The following is a 20,511-nucleotide window of genomic DNA, read 5'->3' as shown; positions in this document are numbered from 1 at the left end:
AGCCCAACCACTCCTAGGTTTTTAAATTTTGTTCTCAAACAGACTATGAGTCCACAGCGTGCTACTCCTATCTTGTGGTGGTTACATTCCAGGCCAAAGACCCCTACAGTCACAAGTCCAACTGCCAGGTTAAAAACCACAGCTACCACAGTTAATCTTGAGCCCAAGGCTAAGGCTCCTACAACAGCAGCATTTAGCCAGAAATTTCCTCTCACACTCACAACTACTGTTACTACTTCCTGAATGAAAGATGAGCAAATGGAATTAAAGGGACAAAAATTTACAAAGTTTTATTCACATATCCAGAGAACACTGCACAGAAAAACAGTGACCTCTATTCCACTGAGATAAAAATGAATCAAAGGGCTGAATAAATTATGGTATATGAATGTAATATGGAATATTATTTTTTCTATAAGAAATGAGGAGCAAGCTTATTTCAGAAGCCTGGAAAGGCTTATATGAACTGACACTAGTGAAGTGAGCAGAACCAAGAACACTGTACACAGTAATAGCAACATTGTGTGACAAGGATATTTTGCCATTTTCTTCTCCAATTTCTTCTTCAATCTTCCTTACCTTCCCCAGGTAAGGAAACTGGAGCAAAGCAGGTAAAATGACTGTCCCAGATTTATTATTAGTAAAATTTGATTTGTTTACCTGTTTTATATACCTCTATGCCCAGGATCTCATAAAAATTTCTTAGGCAAAAAGGGTTTGCAAGAGGAAGAAGTTTTAAGAAGCCCTGATCTAAAAAGTAATAGAAAAGTCCAGAAAAGGAAAGAATTTTTGGGGACAGAGAGATGACACAATGGATAGAGTACTGGGCCCGAGTCCAGATTTATTTTCCTAAGTTCAAATCTAGCTTTAGATACAGTAGTTATGTCACTTAACCCTTTTTGTCTTAGATTCCTCATCTGTAAAATGAGCTGGAGAAGAAAATGGCAAACCACTCCAATATCTTTACCAAAAAAACCCGAATGGAGTCACAAAGAATGAGATGTGACTGACCCAAAAATAGCAATAAGTTTGATTTGACATTTGCGGTGTTTATAGGATAGCTAATACAAGATGTCTAATAGACAGCTAGTAATGTAGAAATGGATACCAGGAAAAAGTAGGGATAGATCTGAAAATTATCTGCCTAGAGATGATAATTGAACCCACAGGAGCCACTGAGACTAGGTGAAGCAGCAGAGTGTGAAATAGCAGAGAGAGAACAGAGAAGAGGACCTAGGAAAAAATCCTAGGGAAAAACCCATGATTATAAGATGACAAAAGGATGAAGAACTAAGATTGAGAAGACTAAGAAGGCGCAGCCAAGTATACAAATGGAAGATAATCTCAGAGGAAAGACATTAGCCGTGGGGGTAGGGAAAAGAAGGGCTGGGAAAGGCCTTTTGCAGAAGATGAGATTTAAGTTAAGTCTTAAAGGAAGACAGAAACTTGGAATTGGAGGTCAGGAAGGAAAACATTTCATGCATAGGGGACAGCCAAAAGAGAGGCACAGATTGCCTTTTATTACTTACTCAAACTTTTTTCAGTGGCAGACAAATAGAAGCTGAGAAGATGGCTACTGGGAGTAACCCAGGATTGGGGTTTGGACTTTTGTGCCTCAGTTCTTCATCTGTAAAATGGGGGATGCTTTTCAGACCTGCTTGAGATTTAAATCTATGGTCTAATAATTCCTTTCCATTATCTACAAATATGCTAGATTCTTCCCTAACCTTAAATTTTTTTTTTAATTCTTTCCATTGAGCCTACCAAATACCTTTTGTCTTCTATATTCGCTTGGAACTATATTTGACTGATGAATTTTTAGAAAATCATAATCACTCAATCTATCTCTTCTTTGCAAAAGCAGTTGCTGTTTACAATTCTATTTTTGTTGAGAACACCACTATTGTTATAGGCCCTCACTGTGAAAGTCATCTTTGATTTTTCTCCCTCCTTCCTTTCTCTTCTTTCTTTCTCTCTCTCTCTCTCTTTCTCTTCTTTCTTTCTTTCTCTCTCTTTCTTTTTTTCTCTTTCTCTTTTTCTCTCTCTCGCTGCCCCTTCATCTTTTTCTTCTTTTCCTTCTTCTGCTCCCTCACCACATTCATGTCAATTCTACCTGCAAAATTGCTTTATAACTATACTCTCCTTACTAATACCTCCATCACTATGCTTTTGTGTAGAAAGTATAAAAACACAGTCAGATAAATGGTTAAACAGACAGACAGACAGACAGACAGACAGACAGATAGATAGATAAATAGGTAGATAGTCAGAGATAGAGATTTTATACAACCTCATAGCTCTATTCTCTCCCCTCTCCAGGCCATTCTTCATACAAGTACCATAATCACTATATAATCTTCCTAATGCACAACTCTTTGTCATTTTTCCACTCAAAATCTCTCAGCTCCTTATCTACAGGATAAACTATAAACTCCTTAGCCTGTCATTTAAAGGCCTGAACAACATTGTTCCACTTATTTCGCACTACATGTTTTTCATCCTACTTCCCTTTAAGCATTCTATTTTTTAGTTAACCTTGTCTATTTTTCTTAAACTTAGCATTTGAGTTCCTCTATGCCTGGAACATACTTCCTATTTCTATCCTGTTTAAAAAGTTCTATTTCTTTAGGGAAAAGTTCAGGTGCCAACACTCTTTATGAATCTGTTTTTTTCCATTGAATTTGTTTTTTCTGTCCTTGCAATGTCTACAATACTCTTCAGATCTCTCCCTTGTTCTTTTCTTTCTCCTACCTTACATCATATTTAATCTTGTACATGAATGTCTCCTTCTAATAAATTCCTTGACATTAGGAAATATTTGTTACTTTTCATCATCGTTTCTCCAGGGAAATTTACACAATGTTACATGCTTAATAAACACTTTTGATCAATCAATTTTTTTTGATAGATCAGTTAACAAGCATTTATTAAATGCCTACTATGTGTCAGGTGCTGGGGATGTGAGCAAATAAAACATATAAATATATCAGGTGTAGGAAACGTTCAAACTGCAGGTTTTATGAGGCCTGTGAAATCATTTGTTAAGGCAACTGTAGGCAATGATGAACTGAAAGCTAAGTACAATAACCTTCCACTTAAAGAACTTGAGTTCTATAAGATGCTCATTTTATATGGTTCGTGAATAATATTCTAAATATCCAAATGGTCCTTCACAGAAAAAAGGGTTCCCCATTCCTGAAATATATCATTAGTAACAGAGTCATAAAAATTTTTCTACTTCATTTTATAGTCTTCATATATAATTATATTACGTTATTCCATACTGATATTCCAACAATTATATGTTTATGTATAATAATTTATACTATATAATTCTGTGTGTATATGTTTATATGTATATTTGTATGCAGGCACATATACAATATATATTATTATATATGCATATTATATGCACAGAGTATGTGTTACATTATATATATATATAATATCTTTATTTGGAGGGAGCCTAAGTTTCCTTGCCTTTGCTTTTTTTCCTCTTTTCCAGAAATTACTGTAATCTTCCTGGCTTTGTGCTTATACAACACAGAGGATTCCCTTTCTCTTCTAATCCCTCTTCCCCCAACCCCTACCTCTCACCCCCAAGCTCTAATAGTTTTCTGCTTATGACATTTGAAATGGGAAATAAGAGACAAGCACCTTCAGGAGACCTCAATCCTATCTTATAAAAGTCATAACCTTTGATAGCATCATTAAGCTTTCTGCTTCAAAGGACTCTGGTAGAGGTTATTTTTGCTTTTATATTTATGTCCTTAGCACTTAGAATAGTGCTTAGCACATATTAAGCACTTAAAAACATGCACTATATTGTATACATCCATTCCCACTCTGTCCCTTACTTTGCATGACCCTGAACAAATTGTGTCATCTCTCTGAGCCTCAGTTTTTCCATCTGTAAATAAGAAGGTCAGATGAAATGGTCTTTAAGGCCCCTTTCATTACTAAATCTATGGTTCCATACACAATATAAATGGACAAAGAAAATTGAAAATCTCTATCCTCAATGAGCTTATATTCTAATGGGGCCAAAACAAAAGGAAGAAAGGGATTAACAATGGTTCCCTAATTTGACTATCTCCATTCTACCCATTTTACATATATATGTATATATATATAATTTCCACTTAGTTGTTTGTATGTTTTCTCTTTTATTATACTGTGAGTCCCTTGAAAGCAGGGCAAGTTTTTCTTTTTCTTTTTTTTTTTTTTTTTATATTCTCAGTGCTTAGTACAGTGACTGGCACATAACAGGTCCTGGTTGACTTGACTCAAGGTAAGGGTACATCAAGTTCTTGGGACTCTTACTAGATGATGAATGAGATACCTGAGTGTCAATGATTTCTGAAGCAAGAAGATATTAAGAATCATAACTCTCATAGGAAGGGGTCAAGGAGTCATCAAGTCCAGTCCATATCTGAAAAGTAGTAGATTTCCTTTCACCAAAAGTCTCTAAGCAGGGAGTAGACAACTATTTATCAGAGATGTTATAGGTCTGAATCTTGTTCAGAATTGAACTAAATGACTTCTGAGATCCCTCTGCTCTCTGAGATACTTTAGTTCTGAAAAAAATATCTATAACATCTTTATTATCTGGCCCTGATTGAAAACATCCTTTGAAGATAAAACTCCTAGTATCCCTAATATCCTGAGAGATTTGACGTTACTGCTGCTGCTTTCTTATGTTTGTGTGAAAGCTCAATTTATTTTATAGACTCATAGCATTGAACTAGGTCTCCTGAGCCAATCTGAACACAGCTTCCATAAAATATTACCCTTTGTTTATCCAAGACTTTCAAGACTTTTCTACTTAGCCTAAAGCTTATGCTTGATTTGATTCAATTCAGTTGTGTTCTTAACTCATTAAGATATTGGAATATAGCATTTTATCACCTACTTCAAGTGGAGTGGGGCAATTTGATTAATTCATTAAATCATATAGCTCTTACAATAAATTTAAATTTCTTAAGCTAGAACTTTACAATCCAATAAAAACCTACTCTAAATAAAACAATCTCAAGAACCACTCTGCAATAATGCAATAGTCAAGTAAAAGCCATATAAATTTTTTTATGTTAGCCCATAAATAAATATAATTCTACTTTATACTGATTTTAAATTTTTTGGTTTTAAATACTGATTTTGTTTCACTGAACCTGACAGAATAAAACCAGGACAATACTGTATTGGATTCTGTTAGTCTGACTCTTTTGCCCCCTAATAAATGGATATATGGTGAATACAAATTGAGAATGATTGTGATTTTAATAGTAGTGGTGGGCACATCTAAAAAATTTTGAAGCATAGCTTCCTCTCTAAAACCATTAGAGATCTTCCATAATCCTTAAAGAAAACCAGAAAAAGTAAAATATTTTGTCATAATTGACTGTGGAAAGAAAAATCAGGCTATATAAGACAATGTGACCAAAAGTCAATTGATAATTAAAATAAAGAAAAAGCTAAAAAAGAAAAGGAGCCCACATACCTGAAAGTATAATTCCCAGGAACAAGATTAGATAAATGTAAGACTGGAGAATCATCTGATACCTTCTCTTCTCTTAGGGGACCTTTAATTTCTTCCCAGTGATAACTCACGATTTCAGCATCATCTGTGCTTTCTATATAAAACATTTTTGAAAATCAGAACAAACATTAAAAGAAAGAATGAATAGAAAGATAGTAATAGAATGTCCCAGTTAAAATCCAGGCTCTGCTATTCACCTAATAGTATGAGCCAGTAAAAAACCATTTAATGACTCAAGGTCTCAAATTTCTTCATCTGTAAAATGACAGAGTTGACCTAAATAACTTTTAAGGTCTTTTTCAGAGCTACAATTTATGATTCCACAGTTAAGAGAAGATTTTTTCCCACCTTTCCAGGTTTTTTGGTATGTACATGGTGGAATAGCTACTTGGCATAATAGATAAGATGTTACTCTCTAAAAATTAGGAGAATTCTTGAGTTCAAATCTTTATTCAGTGAATTATTAGCTATGAGATCTTGGGGAATTCATACAACTTTCTAACCACCAGTGTTTCTTGGTCTGTAAAATGGGGTTCACAGTGTCAAATGATAAAACATGTATATTTTATAAACCTTAAAATGCTTATAAATGTTAGTTATTATTACATATATATATTCTTCATATGAGGATATAAAATTACTCAAACATGAAATAAATGTGTGATACATCTACTCAAAGATCCAATATTTAATTAGTAGAGGGATTCCTCCACTGCTGTGGATGAAAACCTTTAGTTCTTTAGCAGGTAAAGACCACCTAGTTTCTGTGGCAGAAAAAAATGATTTATTGCTTCTTGTTGTCAATATTCTGGTAACAAGTATCACCACAGATTCATCCTTCCAAATCTACCCTTGGAAGAGAGAAATGTTGCTAGGTCCATACTTTCACAGCTTGTTAAGGACCAACTAGTATTTCTCTTCTACTTCAAAAAGACTTTAAGAACTCCAATGTCAACTTTGGGCCACATAAGAGGGAACATAGTAAAATGGAAAAAATCATTGGATTTAAAGTTTGAAGATCTGGGTTCAAATCTTGCCTATTACCTTGGCAAACTAATTAACCTGTTTGGGCCTCAAATAGCAGGACTGACCAGGTGACCTCTGAGGTGCCTTTCAACTCTTGATTCTATGAGACACTAGAACAAAGCTCTAGTAGAGAGCAAACTTTTGTCCTTACTCCAACTACACATGCTCAGAATTATCAATGGTATCTTTGTCTTAGTTTTCCTGGAGATTTTTTGTGAATCCAATGGAACACTGGACTAGGAGCCAGAAGACTTGGCTTTAGTCCTAGCTATAGGACATAACCTTGCAACCTTAGCTAAAGACAACCTATCTGGGCCCTGATTTTCTCATTTTAAAAAAAGATGTTGCTGGACTTGGTTATTTTTAAGATCTATTCAGCTCCATCATAATGTAGTATATCAAGAGCACTAAATATGGTACAGTGAGTGTGAGCCAGGAGACAGGAAGCCCTTAGTTCCAATTCTGCTTTAGATACTTGCTGTGGGATTCTGACCAAGTCATTTAACTTTTCTCTGGTTTAGTTTCCTCATCTATAAAATGGGGATAATAATAGTACCTATCTCAGGATTGTATGAGGACCAAATTATATAGCATATTTATAAGCACTGAGTAAACTTAAACTACTGAAAATGTTAGTTGCTGTTGTTACTATTTTTCAAATCTTCATACCTTAATTTTGATATTTACAAAAATTTAAACCCTCCTGGGTCTCAGTTTCCACATTTTGCATTTTGAAGTTGGACTAGATGCTCTCTACAATCCTTTATATTCTCAAATTCTATTCTACCCTTTCAATTACAAACATCAAATGTGATTTTCCTCATTTAAATATTTTTAATAATTGATATTCTTATTCAATATAAACCTTGTTTTTATAAAGAAAAAAATTGTCAATACCTAAATCAAACTCAAATTAAATTGTCTGGCCCCTAGAAATTTGGCTTCTGTTGTTTTAAAGGCCAGATTAAAATATATGAACACGTTAACAATCAAACTGCACATTCATCCTGTTGGATGGTTTAAGGGGGAATAATCTTTTCCAAACAAATCAAGGAAACTATGCCTCACTAAGCTTACCAGCTAGGCAAAAGCATTTTGATCAAACAGACATTAAATGCTAACACAGATTGTAATCTCAGCTTGGTTAATGAAGCCATGAAGACAACACATGCTCAATTGATCTTAGTTTGCCTGTTCAGCCTCCTTGGAGACCCATTTGGTATTACTCCAACATTTGGGATGCTATATGAATGTACATAGCATTAAATGACTACACCACAAAAATGAATTTCAGAGGCAATTCAATTCAATCTATTAAATGCCCACAATGCTAATAGACACTGTGCTGGATAATGGGGGATACAAAAACAGAAATAAAAGATTCCTTGCCCTCAGGGAACTTACTTTTTACTGAACAATACTGCTAACATTTCTCATGATTCATTATCCAATAGTTAAGTAGAAAAATAGTGGGAAAGGTAATTTTAGTTACAATTGTTTTATCTCCGAAACAAAGATTTAAACCAAAATTTACTGGCAGAAGAAATTTTTTAAAATTTTTAATGGAGTAAAACTAAGCCTCAAGCAAAACAGTAGAAACATATAACATAAAATTGAAAGAGAAAAGCCCAATTTCTTTCCAGCTCTGAATCTCATGCTCCTGTAGAAAATGTCTCGTGGTTTGAAAAATCTATTAAGTAAAAAAAAAAAAAAAAAAAAGAAAAAAGAAAAATCTATTAAGTTAGTATATATAGTATATAATATATATATTATGTATAGTATATAGCTTTCAATCAAGGCTAGATAATAAAGATGTTATAGATTTTTTTTCAGAACTAAAGACACACACACACACATACATTTATATATATGCTATATAAGTATAGTATATAGTATATGACTATTGTGCTTAAGGAATGACCCCACAGACAACAATTCTAGCATTCAGAGAATGTGAACTAAAATATGATACAACCAATACATACGACTGCCATCAATGAAGGTTGAAGTAGTAGGCAAGGAGAGCTCCTGTAGTTGGGGAGAAGCTACTGCTACTGGTGACTGATTGATTCTCACTGCTTTGTGACCGAGAAAAGAAAAAAGGAAACCAAATTAAGAGCAAGGTTTATGTATAAAAATTCTTCACCACAAAAAAAACCAGTGTTACATTTTCTTTTCATAGCCTATTGGAGATGATGCTTGCCTAGTAAGTTCCATCTGGGGAAGGTCTCTGTGAAATCTTAGGGCCTCTACATAAAGTTCAGAAACCATTTCTAGCCGATTTTAGAGTCTCTCCTTTTCTTTCCCACTCAACCTTGGCCAAAGTTTTCTGATGCTCAAGTTCTTAGCCATTGAACATGATCATGGAAATCAGGGGTCTTAGGTTCTGGGTCAAGCTTAGGAGTTACTTGGTGAGGTCCCTATGTTACAGGACATCAAAATAAGACTTCAGATAATAATTACTTTTGTTCAAGGCCAACCTAAAAGTATAGTCTTTATTATGCCTTTTTAAGGCAGATAGGTGGTATGGGGGTAGAGTACTAGACTTGTAGTCGCAAGGAAGATATGGATTCAAATCCTGTCTCAGACATTCAAGCAAGTCACTTAACCTTTCCCATTCTCAGTTTTTTCATTAATAAAATGGGGGAAGGAGAGCAATAAAAGCACCTATTTCACAGAGTTATTGTGAAGATCAAATGAAATATATCTGAATTGCTTTGATAATCTTAATCATTATATAAATTTTGGCTCTAGTTATTATTACGTAATTTAATTTGAGAAAAGCTATAAGGAGGAAGAGATAAATAAGGATAAATTGGGGCAGGTTTGAAAACTGTACAAATATCCTCGCATCTCCCTAGAAAATCTTGCTCACATGGAAGGAACTTAAAAAGTCACTATGTAGGGAAGAATGGGTAAATAATAAGGAATGGAGATAGAATTGGTGGGAAAAGGGGAGAAAATCAATTTAAGAAACAGATGGCAAAGATACTTGATATTTAGTTCAATCACAAGTTCTGATGGCCAATTGTTATAAATATTACCCAAGTGCCAATAAAGTAGCAGGTGCTGGAGAGAATCTAGGGGGAAAAACACATTTTTGCTTCACTGCTATTTTAATACCAAAGAACAAATTCCACAAGAAAGATAAATGAATACATTATTAAGTCATTCAACTCATGGAAATGATACATGAGGTTGCACCAATAAGAAGCCTCACCAAATGGACTACTTAACTAGATTTTTTTAACTGACTTACCTGGCTTAACAGTGACATTTACAAATCCTTCTCCAAAAGCATTTTCACCATAAACAGTCACTTTGAAGGAATAGAGGCCTACAGATAACTGTAACACAGAGAAAAGTCCTTAGTTACACAAACATGTTTTAAAAAACAGAAGATTCATCACCTAGAAATGTCATAAATCTTATCTAGCTGGAGGCAAGGCACAAAAGCCTTAATCACCTTCTCAAAGATGGAACCTGAGAAAGAACTCACTGAAAAGTCTTTAATTCAGGCTCAGAAACTCACCAGAGCCCTAAAGAAGATAGGGTCTGAGACCAGATTTGAACTCAGGAAAATGAGCCTTCCTGACTCCAATCCTGGCATGCTGCAACACCTAGCTACCCCAAATAATGAGATTAATGGATTGTAATTTCTTGACAACCTGAAGACGTGAACGTAATGGGGAAAGGGGACACCAGGTTCCAGAATTTATTTAACTCAGTTTACAAGTGAATAGCAGAAAAGTAGGCAATGAAGATAAATGTTCCATACCTGACTTCAATGAGGTAACAATTAGATTTAGTTAACTAGATTTAGGCTTCTAAGTGGCACAATGGATAAAGCATCTTTGCCAAGAAAACCCCATATGGGATCAAGAAGAGGACACAACTGAACAAAATAGCTAGAATCAACTCAAGATTTCCCGCATGCAAAGTAATAATACTGAAAGAAATTAGTAACAAAGTCATTTGACTTTTTTTTGGGGGGGGGGGCAATCTACAGCAATACTGTCAAGTATTTTTTAAAATGTTTTTCTTGTTTTCTTTCTTTTTGAATGCTTAATATGTTTTATATAACTTCATATATATAATAGGTATCATATTATAGCCTGCCTTCTGAATGGAAGAGGCTCAAGGGAAGGAAAGAATTTGAAACTTAAAAAAATTTTAAATAAATGTTTTTAAAAAATTAAAATTAAATTTAAAAATAATAGAAATCTATAATAGCCAGAGTTCCAAAAAACAAACAAACAAAAAAAGCTTTTCAAGAACTCAAGAATCCAGACAATGTAGAAGGCTAGGACTAAGAGAAAATGAGTAGGCCATATTCTTCTTACCTGAGAGAGGTTAAGCGTTTGCTTGTATTTTTGTTCAATTTCACCTTGATAGTCCATAGGGTGGCTTATCAAACTCCACTCATAATTGTAACTTGTTTCTAAAAGGAAAAAAAAAATCCATACTTAAGAGTTGTTAGGTTTTCTTTATGTGACAATTCATTTACACATTAGCAAAAAACGGTGATATCAATGATGTCAATCCAAAAGGCCTGATACTGATACTGACCTCAAATCTTTGATTTCATTTCCAATTACAGAACAGTAATTTGCGTCTCCAAAATGAGATGATCTATATCATTCCCATTTGATTTCCAAGAAAGCTTGAAAGAATCCTTACATTAAATAAAAATACCCCAAACACCCTAAAACTAAAAACAAAACAAAACAAAAACAGATCATTTTTCTTTATTCCTATATGTTTTAGCTATAACTTGAGATGTCCCCAACTTCCCCAGATGGGACACAATATGACCTCAGGCTACAAGTCCTGCTGATATTCTCAACTCCACAGAGATCTGAACCAGTTATATAACCTTGTTCGGAATAAAGGATTTGTTTTTGTTTTTTCCATTGTTTTCCACACACACACACACAAAAAGTAATACCTAGCTGATCTCTGGTTCCACCAGATGAACTAACACATTAGCACTCAAGATTTTGCCTCTACTATTATCAATTGAGTGAGAGAAACTGGAACATAGAGTGGGTTTTGAAGGCAGAAAAAGCTGGGGGATAGGGTTGATGTGCAGAGCAGTTGGGGCTCTACCCGCTGCCAGGACTGAAGGGAGTGACTGAATGATGGGGAAGCTAATTCCCTCATTCAGCCTTCCTACCAAGGTATTTGAGCTGGGAAGGGAACTGCTGTAACAGATGAGAAGAGTGATCAGCACAGGTCCAGCTGAAGGCTGCAGGCTGGCAAAGCACCAAGACAGAACAAGGTTCTGGCACCCTGGACCAAAGTTCTGATTGTCCTACTCTAATTACAGACTGAGTAAAGTTGTTCACAAGTATTTGACTTGAGGCAGCTGCTCTTGCAGAGCTCACACAAAGCCCGCACAGAACTGGAAGCATTTAATGGTGACAAATATCTGTTTTAGATCTATTTAAAGCTATCTTTCTAACTTGGACTAACTGAACTAATTCCCAATTCCTCATTTTTAAGATTCACTTTGAGATTCACAAACCTCACAGTCTTGGGAGGTACTTAATACCTTCTTATACCCTACTCTCCCCCTCCACATGAGCTAAACGTTTTGCTGTTCTCACAAAACACTGCATCTCCTTGACTCCAAGCATTCTCTCCGGCTGTCTCCCATACCTCCTCTTAGTTTTCTTGCCTTCCTTCCTTCAAGTTCCAGCTAAAACTTTACCTTCCACAAAAAGACTTCACCAATCTCCCTTAATGCTGGACCTTCCCTCTGTTGATTATTTCCAATTTATACTATATAGAGCTTGCTTATACAGTTGTTTGAACCCCCCCCCCCCCACTTCCCATTACACTATGAGCTCCTTAAGAGCAGGGGCTGGCTTTTGCCTTTCCTTGTATCCTCAGCATTTAGCACAGTGTCCAGCACTTACTTGCTAATTGACTGGGGGAATCAGAATGCCCCTCACCAGCTTGGGGATCCTACCTAGATAAGTGCTCAGATACCTAAGATTTAGAGTAAAAGGAATTTTGGAGATCTCCACTGCAACTAGCTGGCTTTATCACATTTATATCATATGATATTATATTATATTATAAAATTACTCCTGATTAGTGGGGGAGGGAAGAGGACTTTGATGCTGGATTTGCTGTCAGTTTCCAATTCTTCCTCACACTTATTAGCTGTGTAACCCTAAGCAAATCATTTAACTCCTCTGAGGCTTAATATCTTCATCTCTAAGAGGAATATTAATAGTATAGATTTTTGTGAGCATTAAATGTATATAAAGCACTCTGCAAACCTTAATTGCTGCTATTGTTCATTCATATATGACTCTTTGCAACCCCATTTTGGGGTTTTCTTGGCAAAGATATTGAAGTAGTTTGCCATATTTTTCTCCAGTTCATTTTACAGATGAATAAATTGAGGTTAAACAGGGTTATGTGATTTGCCCAAAGTCACATAGCTACTAAATATCTGAGCTCTTTATCCATTGTGTTATGTAGCAAATTTTAAAATGTATAAATATCAGCTATTATTACTTTATTTCCCCAGGCAAAAAATGCACCACTTCACTCAAATGAAGACATTTTTAAAAATCCACTCCATACACACCTCTAAAAAAGGACAAAAAAGATACTACCACTTTTTTTTTTTTTTCACCATAATCTCTACCTCAGCTCAGAGGGCCTGAACAAAATTATCTTCTTGGCTTGTGAAGATTCACAAATCTCATGAAGTAGCAATAAAAGGGGAAAAATGAACTTAGGTATTAAACTGAATGAAAAATATTGGATTCTTTTTTTAAAAAAAATGTTCCATAGACAGGTGAACTGATCTGTTGGCCCATCATAACGGAAGTTTGAGTAATATGGTAGAATTTGTGCTCTCAGCCAAAGCCTTTTCTATGATCTTGTGTTAAGTGATCCAGAAGTTCAGAGCCACTCCTCCTACCCTATAGCTTTTGCAAACTCCCACTGAATCCTTCTGACTGATTCTACTACTTCCCTCCCCACATCTCCCTTCTCCCTTCCTAGGTATGGGAATTACTACAGGGGATTCTCACAGGGCAATAATTATTACATAGACTAGAAAAATGGGCAGCTAGGTGGCACAGTGTTGGGTCTGTGGTCAGGAAAACCTGAGTTGTAATCCAGTCTCAGACACTTATTAGCTATGTGACAACGGACAAATCACTTAACCCTATTTTCCTCAATTTCCTCATCTATAAAAAAGGAGCTGGAGAAGGAAATGGCAAACTGCTTCAATATCTCTGCCAAGAAAACCCTACCAGGGTCACAGAGAGTTGGAAGCACCTGGGAAAAAACCTTAACTATAAGAAGATTGAAGAAGCCCTAAAGGCAAAGAAATCAGTTCTGTTTAAGCTGTCTGAATATCTTTTAGACTCACTGTACATGTTCATACAGACACAGGCATATGTCTATGTGTTTATATGGTAATATAGCTCTTCTAGAGTAGCTGTTTTCACAAAAGGATTTTTTTTTCATCTCAGAGACAAAATAAATCATATTCATAAGTGAAAGAAAAAGGAATCTTTAATCAAGATAATAGGGTTTTAAGCTTTAGGGTGACCCAAGTCTGAATACATGGATGTCCATAAAACTTACAGGAGTTTCTTTCAGGAGGAAAGGTGAGACCTGGTCCCCTTCCCTTGGCAAACTGAGCAAGAAAACAACTTGTTTTTACTATCTGTGATCTAATGTCACATCCCAACAAAAGGGAAAGTTCTCTTTCTCATTAGGAACTCAAACTAGATTTGCTTACAAGATAAGGTTCAAGGTTTAGGGTGCAGCATCAGTTCCATTTAATCAAAAATAAATACGAGAAGAGTAGGAATGCAAGGACATTACTAGAATTCTGGCTTTACCAGGATTATTTAATGGGAGAAGCAGGTAATAAATTATTATTTAATATTAACTCTATTCTGTCAGCCTTCAAAAGTGATACAAATTCCCAAAACCCCAAGACACTGAGTAGCAGATTGTTGCATTTATCCATTCTCAATCCATTAATTGTTTAGGGAGAGGTCTGCAAATAAAGGAACATGCAGCTCACCTGAAGGAGGTGCTGGCACAACAAAGGCCTTCAGCTCAACATCATTTTGGGGTAAAGTGACCAGTATATTGTCTCCAGCAAACACCATGAGTTCTTTGACTACAGATTAATTAAAAAGAACATGTGGATAGCACATTAAAAATCACTCAATGTTCACCACAGTAATACGGAGTAAGTAGGTACACAGTAAGTGCTTAATACAGGCTGATTGACTAGACCAACCCAAAGAAAATCAGACTATAATTATTTTATATTATATATAAATATATAATATACAAACACATTCATTTATTTCTCCATCTATGCCAATTGTGATAGATATTATTTTATTTTTTAATGTAGGGGACATATGTAACTGAAATTCAAGTTCCAAAGCAGCAGGAACTCTGTGAATTAAAATCAGACAACTTGAAATAGCAATTCAGAGAATCTGGTTTAAATTCTGTCTTGCCTGATCTTGGGCAAATTGTTTCATTTCTCCAAGCCTCAATTTCCTTGCTTGTAAAATGAGGTGATAGTACTAAATGAACTCGGAGATTCTGGCTTATTGGACAGAGTGCCAGACTTAGAGTAGAGAAATGTGAAATACTTATAAAATATGAAAGGTCAAGCTTTCAGACTCCTCTAGAACTCTTGGGATCTTGGACAAATCCCTCTATGTCTCATTTTCCTCATCTTCAAAAAATAGTTTTGCATTCAATTACCCCCAAAGTCTCTTCCAGCTCTAAATCTATGATTCCATATCCCTTCCACTGTATGATCTCAAGTTACCTAAGCAAAGTAAGAGAGGAATCAGTTGTTTAGAATTCTGATTTATCAGTGCACATAAATAGATGGCTCAATAAATAGAGTATTGAGCCCGAAGTTCAGATTTGACCACAGACACTTACTGGGTGAACCTAGGCAATTCACTTAATTTTTTTTGCCTCAGTTTCCTCATCTGTAAAATGAACAGGGAAAGGAAATGGCAAACTACTTCAGTATCTTTGCCAAGAAAACCCCAAATGGGGTCAAAAAGAGACAGATACATATGAACAATAACACAATAAATTGATGAGCCATTGCAAACTCAAGGCCATCACCAAATTTTGCTCTATCCTACTCTATCTATGTGCCAAATTGAAGGCTTACTGTAGTTATTTGGAAGGCTCATTGTAATTGTGTATGTTTCTGTCATTATTCAAACAGTATTCCTAACAGTGAATGACCTTGTGAATCTCTTTTAATAGCCTTCCCCTTGGAAAAGGTCCAAAACAAAACCCAAACTCAATGTTAAAAAAAAAAAAAAAAAAAAGCTATTCTAGCCAGAATTTAAAAGATTTACCCTATCACCCAAAGCAGATAGTTGCTATTCTTGTTCACCTTCTTTGTAACCAGGATACTGTTAATTTATTCAAGCAATGTTCCATTTGGCAGGACTGAGGTATCCTTAGTTTCACTCATAAAATTTAAGTGGGATCAAAACAGCTTGCAAAACAGCAGCATAGAAGCATGCACAGACCAGAGATTTTCACTGCTTGAAGGAGATGGGATTCACCACGTCTGGTTTAGGAAGTTGCTAAAACATTACTTCTCAACTCTTAACAAGCATAGTCCTTTCTTTAGGTGCTTTCCAAAAATCCAACAACAGCTGGTTTAAAAGGGGAGCACCTAGCTCTCTTTAGTGTTAGCTATTTATTTATAGTATAGATATGAATCTTTCTGAGGGGAGAAGATGAGAAAATAAAGGTATCTTACTTCTCAAGCCGGAGACACACATTTTATAAATGGCGAAACTAAGGCTCATAAAAATTAAGTGACTTATTCCAGTGGACTTGGGATAGAAAATGCCACTTGCATCCAGAGAAATAACTATGGAGACTGAAAGTGCATCAAAGCATAGAATTTTAAATCTTGTTTTGTTTGTTTTTCTCTTTCTCATGTTTTTTTTCCCTTTTGATCTGATTTTTCTTGCACATCATGACAAATATGGAAATATTTTTTAAAAGAATTGAACATATTTAACTTATATCAGATTGCTTGTTCTCTTGGGAAGCGGAGGAAGTAAAGTAGGGAGAAAAATTTGAAACACAAAGTCTTACAAAAATGAATATTGAAAACTATCTTTACATGTATTTGGAGAAATAAAAGACTATTGAAAAAAAATAAGTTAATTGCCCAAGTGGAAGTGCTTGGCCAGTGCTAGGAAGTACTAGTATTTCTCATTTCTCCACAGCTCTTTCAATTAAATTATAACTTCCTCGCTAAAATATTAGTCTTTTTACTGAAGTTAAAAATAAGCAAGGTCAGAGAGGATTCCCAAATTTCACTGTCTACTGTAATACACCCAAAATATAGCCCAGGATAGCAATGCCTTTAAATCTTTTTTCAGTCTTTTTTTTTTTTTTTAAACTTTACCTGTGCTTGAAGCAGTAGTGAGAGACGTGAGTTGCTCAGGTAGGATGGACTGAGAGGGGCCAGTGTCAGTGGGAAATACTTCAATTCCATGATCTGAGCTGTGTTGGGTTAATGTTAAAATTGGGCTTTTCTCCTCAGTAATTGGACTGAACTCCAGGTTGGCTGAAGGAGGATTATGGGAAGGCATTAGAACCTATGAGATCAACCATAGGGATAAATTATTATGAATAAACCAATTGAACACAAACACACATCATAATGGTACCTACCTTTTCTATAAAATGTACTCACTCAGACATGAGTTTCAAAGACTGGAACTGCACACTGTCTTTGAATAATAACAATTACACATTTATATATCTGCTTTAAGATTTACAAAATTTTTCCTTGGACAAACTTTATGATCTAAGTAATGCAAGTATTATTACCTCTCTTTTATAGAGGAAGAAACCAAGGTTTAGAGTGAGATTAAACAATTTGCTCAAGATTGATTGTTAACAAATGCTGGAATAAGGGTTTACATTGTTTTTCTGACCCCAAGTCCAACTTTTTCCACAATGCCATGCTACTCAATTGCTATTAGTTTAAAATGCAATACACAAGTGTATTGTGTAGATGGCATGATAAGTGATGTATAAAGAGGGAATTGTCATGAAGAGGATAAAAAGCACAATTCTGATGACTCCTGAAGTTACTAGTATGACAATAGTTGAAAATTATATAAATGATTTAGGAATGACCAAAGAGACCTCTTTGGCACATAGTCTCTATTCCCATCATAAGATGCAAACTGCATCTCAAAATGCTTCTAACAGATTTAATGAAAAAATTTAAAACCTACAGGAAGAAAGAAGAAATTAAGCATGATAGCCAAACAGGGCAAAATAGTATGGTATAATAGATAGTGTGCTAGACTAGGGGAAGACATGGGGAAGACACCTTCTCTGATACTCAATGGTTATGAATGAATATAGGGAACTCCCTATAGATTGTATTTACTAAGTTTTAGGTGGTATCAAATGCTATTGGCTTAGGGATTTCTTATCATGTATGTCAAAAAGAAAAAATATTTTAATATTATAAAATGGAAGTGGGAAGAAGTCTTTTTTATCAAACATATTCTTTAAAAGTGGGAAAAATAGTGAATCAAAGTAGTTTGAGAAGCCCACTAAGAGAGAAATGAGTTCAAGTTCAAATCAACTTTCCAGAAGTTCAAATGGGTGACAGTAGAATTATATAAAAACATAGCTTATCTTTTCTGTTGTTGGGGGGGAGGGCATTCTGAAATTTGGAAACTGGAGGAAGACTCAGTATCATCTTCCATTAATGTTTCCAAAGCAACTCCCCAAAACATTGCTCAGGAACTGTGGCTATTTGGTGAGGCCACTGGTAGATAAGTTCAATGCTCTAGGGAAAAAAAAAAAAAAAAGAAATAAAACCACAGTAAAAGTCTTCAGCGAGTGCATGAGTTATAGGGCAACTTCACCCAGGGGATGTTTTCCCTTAATTCTAGCAGCTTAATTCTAGCTGTCTGTCATACTCTATCTTGACTACAGTCGCAATGATGCTCTGGATTAAGAGTCAGAAAAATATGGGTCTGTAATCCCCTTGGAAAATTACTGCCTCTGTGACCCTGGCAAGCCATTTCACTATCTCCAAGCCACCACTATCTATTTCTTCATCTGTAAAATGAAAATAATATAATATTAGCTACCTCAGATGGTTGTGAAGATCAAATGACATAATGTATATAAAACATTTTGCAAACAATATATAAATGCAAGCTATCCAAACTTAATATATATAAATATGTGTATATATTTATTGTGGCTTCATATTTGTATATACATGAAGTATATGCATGTGAATATATATACACACACAATTCATATATGTATTATATAAGATCAATCAGTCAAGGAGCAAAAATTAAAATTGGACTAATGTTTAACTTGGTTTTATAAGGAGCACATATTTAAAGGATTAATTCTAAGAAAATATATTATGAGCAAATGATTATTTTTTTTTAGTCACATAAATAATGTGAAATCAGGAATCAGGACAAGCCAGTGCTGGGAAATGGGTGATATTGGTCAGTTGGGTGCAGCCCATGCAAATTCTGCAAGCTGAGCTTTTTATGTGGCCTGGGAAATTTTTTGAAATCTAATACTACCAGGAAAGTGTATGAAGGCCTTAAAAGAAGTCAGGTAGCAGAATGAGATAACAGTTTCAAAAGGGCAATATATACAAAGGCTAAAAACTATGGTAGCAAAATTCAGGTTAAATAAAACAATTGTGTCCATGCCACCACAAGCTTAAAGCATATAATTTTTCTAACAAAGAGAGCTGGAAGAAATGATTATCTAGTCCAACTTTTTCATTTTATAAAAGTGATAATTAAGGAGCAGCTAGATGGCACAATAGATAGAGCACTGGCCTTAGAGTCAGGGGGAGCTGAATTTAAATCCAGCCTTAGACATTTAACATTTACTACCTGTGTGATTCTGGGCAAATCACTTAATCCCAAAAAAAGGAAGGAAGATAACTAAGTATTATTCAAAAAAATCTGAAATGTATTGCTCAAACTGACAAGCAGTGACAGAGAATCAGGATTCAAATCCTTTTACTCCCATTCTCTGACTTTGGAGTCATAATTCTTTCACTCTTGTATTTCTTTGCTTAACTGTTTTAGGGGAATATACCTTTTTTATGATTTTCCTTGCGTATTTCTTCTTGACTGTTTTCTTGATTAAAAGTATCTCTTTAAAAAAAATTATCTACAAAGTTGAAATAAAGGATAAAAATAAGCAGAGATTATGTGTGATGCTTTAGCATCACAAAGCAAATAAGAGACTGAAAGGGCACTAAAACCCACATTTCCAGCCTGCCTAATAAAGTGGTGACCTATGCCCTTTCCAGAAGCAATTTTACCTGAATAGCAATAAATCACACATGAATTTGACTTGATTTTCCAGTTACTAAACAATAATTCCACAAAAAGGCTACTGATCAATTATTAAGATGAAAACTTAGGATTCCATTCTTCACAGAAATGACAAAGAGAGACTATTTCTCTCATAAGTGAAGGCATGGCCCTGGTCATGCAAGGAAAAATGTTTCAAATTTCTTAGTTCCATTTTCTATGATACAAAGGATATCTATGTTAAACCTTCCATTTGAAAACTTCTCTTCAGAATATGTCCTTTATCATATTCACAAATAGTCTTGATTACATTTTCTTTTTCTAGAAGCCTAATATATACCTTTTATTTGAACCCTTTGGACTTCAATAAGACAAAAGAGAAGGGGAAAATAGCAGTAACTACTTCATTTCTACATGTCATTCTAGACTTTGTAGCATACATTAAGTTTTACATTTCTCCAGTGAATTTGCTAAGTATCCAGAGAAAAGAAAAAAATGAGAAGTTAACACAAATTCAAGTTAATAGGACTGTACCTTCTCCTATTTTAAGGGGCAGTTTCC

At 34.9% G+C, this 20,511-nt stretch overlaps 1 protein-coding gene across 2 annotated transcripts in view; it reads right to left on the bottom strand.

Annotated features, from left to right (window-relative positions):
* Positions 1-20,511, bottom strand: part of KIAA0319 (KIAA0319 ortholog) — a 129,945-nt gene that overhangs the window by 51,991 nt on the left and 57,443 nt on the right. The window contains exons 4-9 of one of the 2 annotated variants that reach the window (XM_051970605.1): positions 17,028-17,220; positions 14,631-14,729; positions 10,909-11,006; positions 9,825-9,912; positions 8,551-8,643; positions 5,501-5,633 (exon numbers count right to left, since the gene is read on the bottom strand). In XM_051970605.1, the coding sequence (XP_051826565.1) occupies positions 5,501-5,633; positions 8,551-8,643; positions 9,825-9,912; positions 10,909-11,006; positions 14,631-14,729; positions 17,028-17,220 (704 nt within the window). The remainder of the gene's footprint in view (positions 1-5,500; positions 5,634-8,550; positions 8,644-9,824; positions 9,913-10,908; positions 11,007-14,630; positions 14,730-17,027; positions 17,221-20,511) is intronic. The other variant, XM_051970606.1, reaches the window with a different exon arrangement.

Source organism: Antechinus flavipes, chromosome 1, assembly GCF_016432865.1.
Source record: "Antechinus flavipes isolate AdamAnt ecotype Samford, QLD, Australia chromosome 1, AdamAnt_v2, whole genome shotgun sequence".
In the NCBI taxonomy this organism is placed as follows: domain Eukaryota; kingdom Metazoa; phylum Chordata; class Mammalia; order Dasyuromorphia; family Dasyuridae; genus Antechinus; species Antechinus flavipes.
This window is presented reverse-complemented; position numbering and strand designations above follow the sequence as displayed.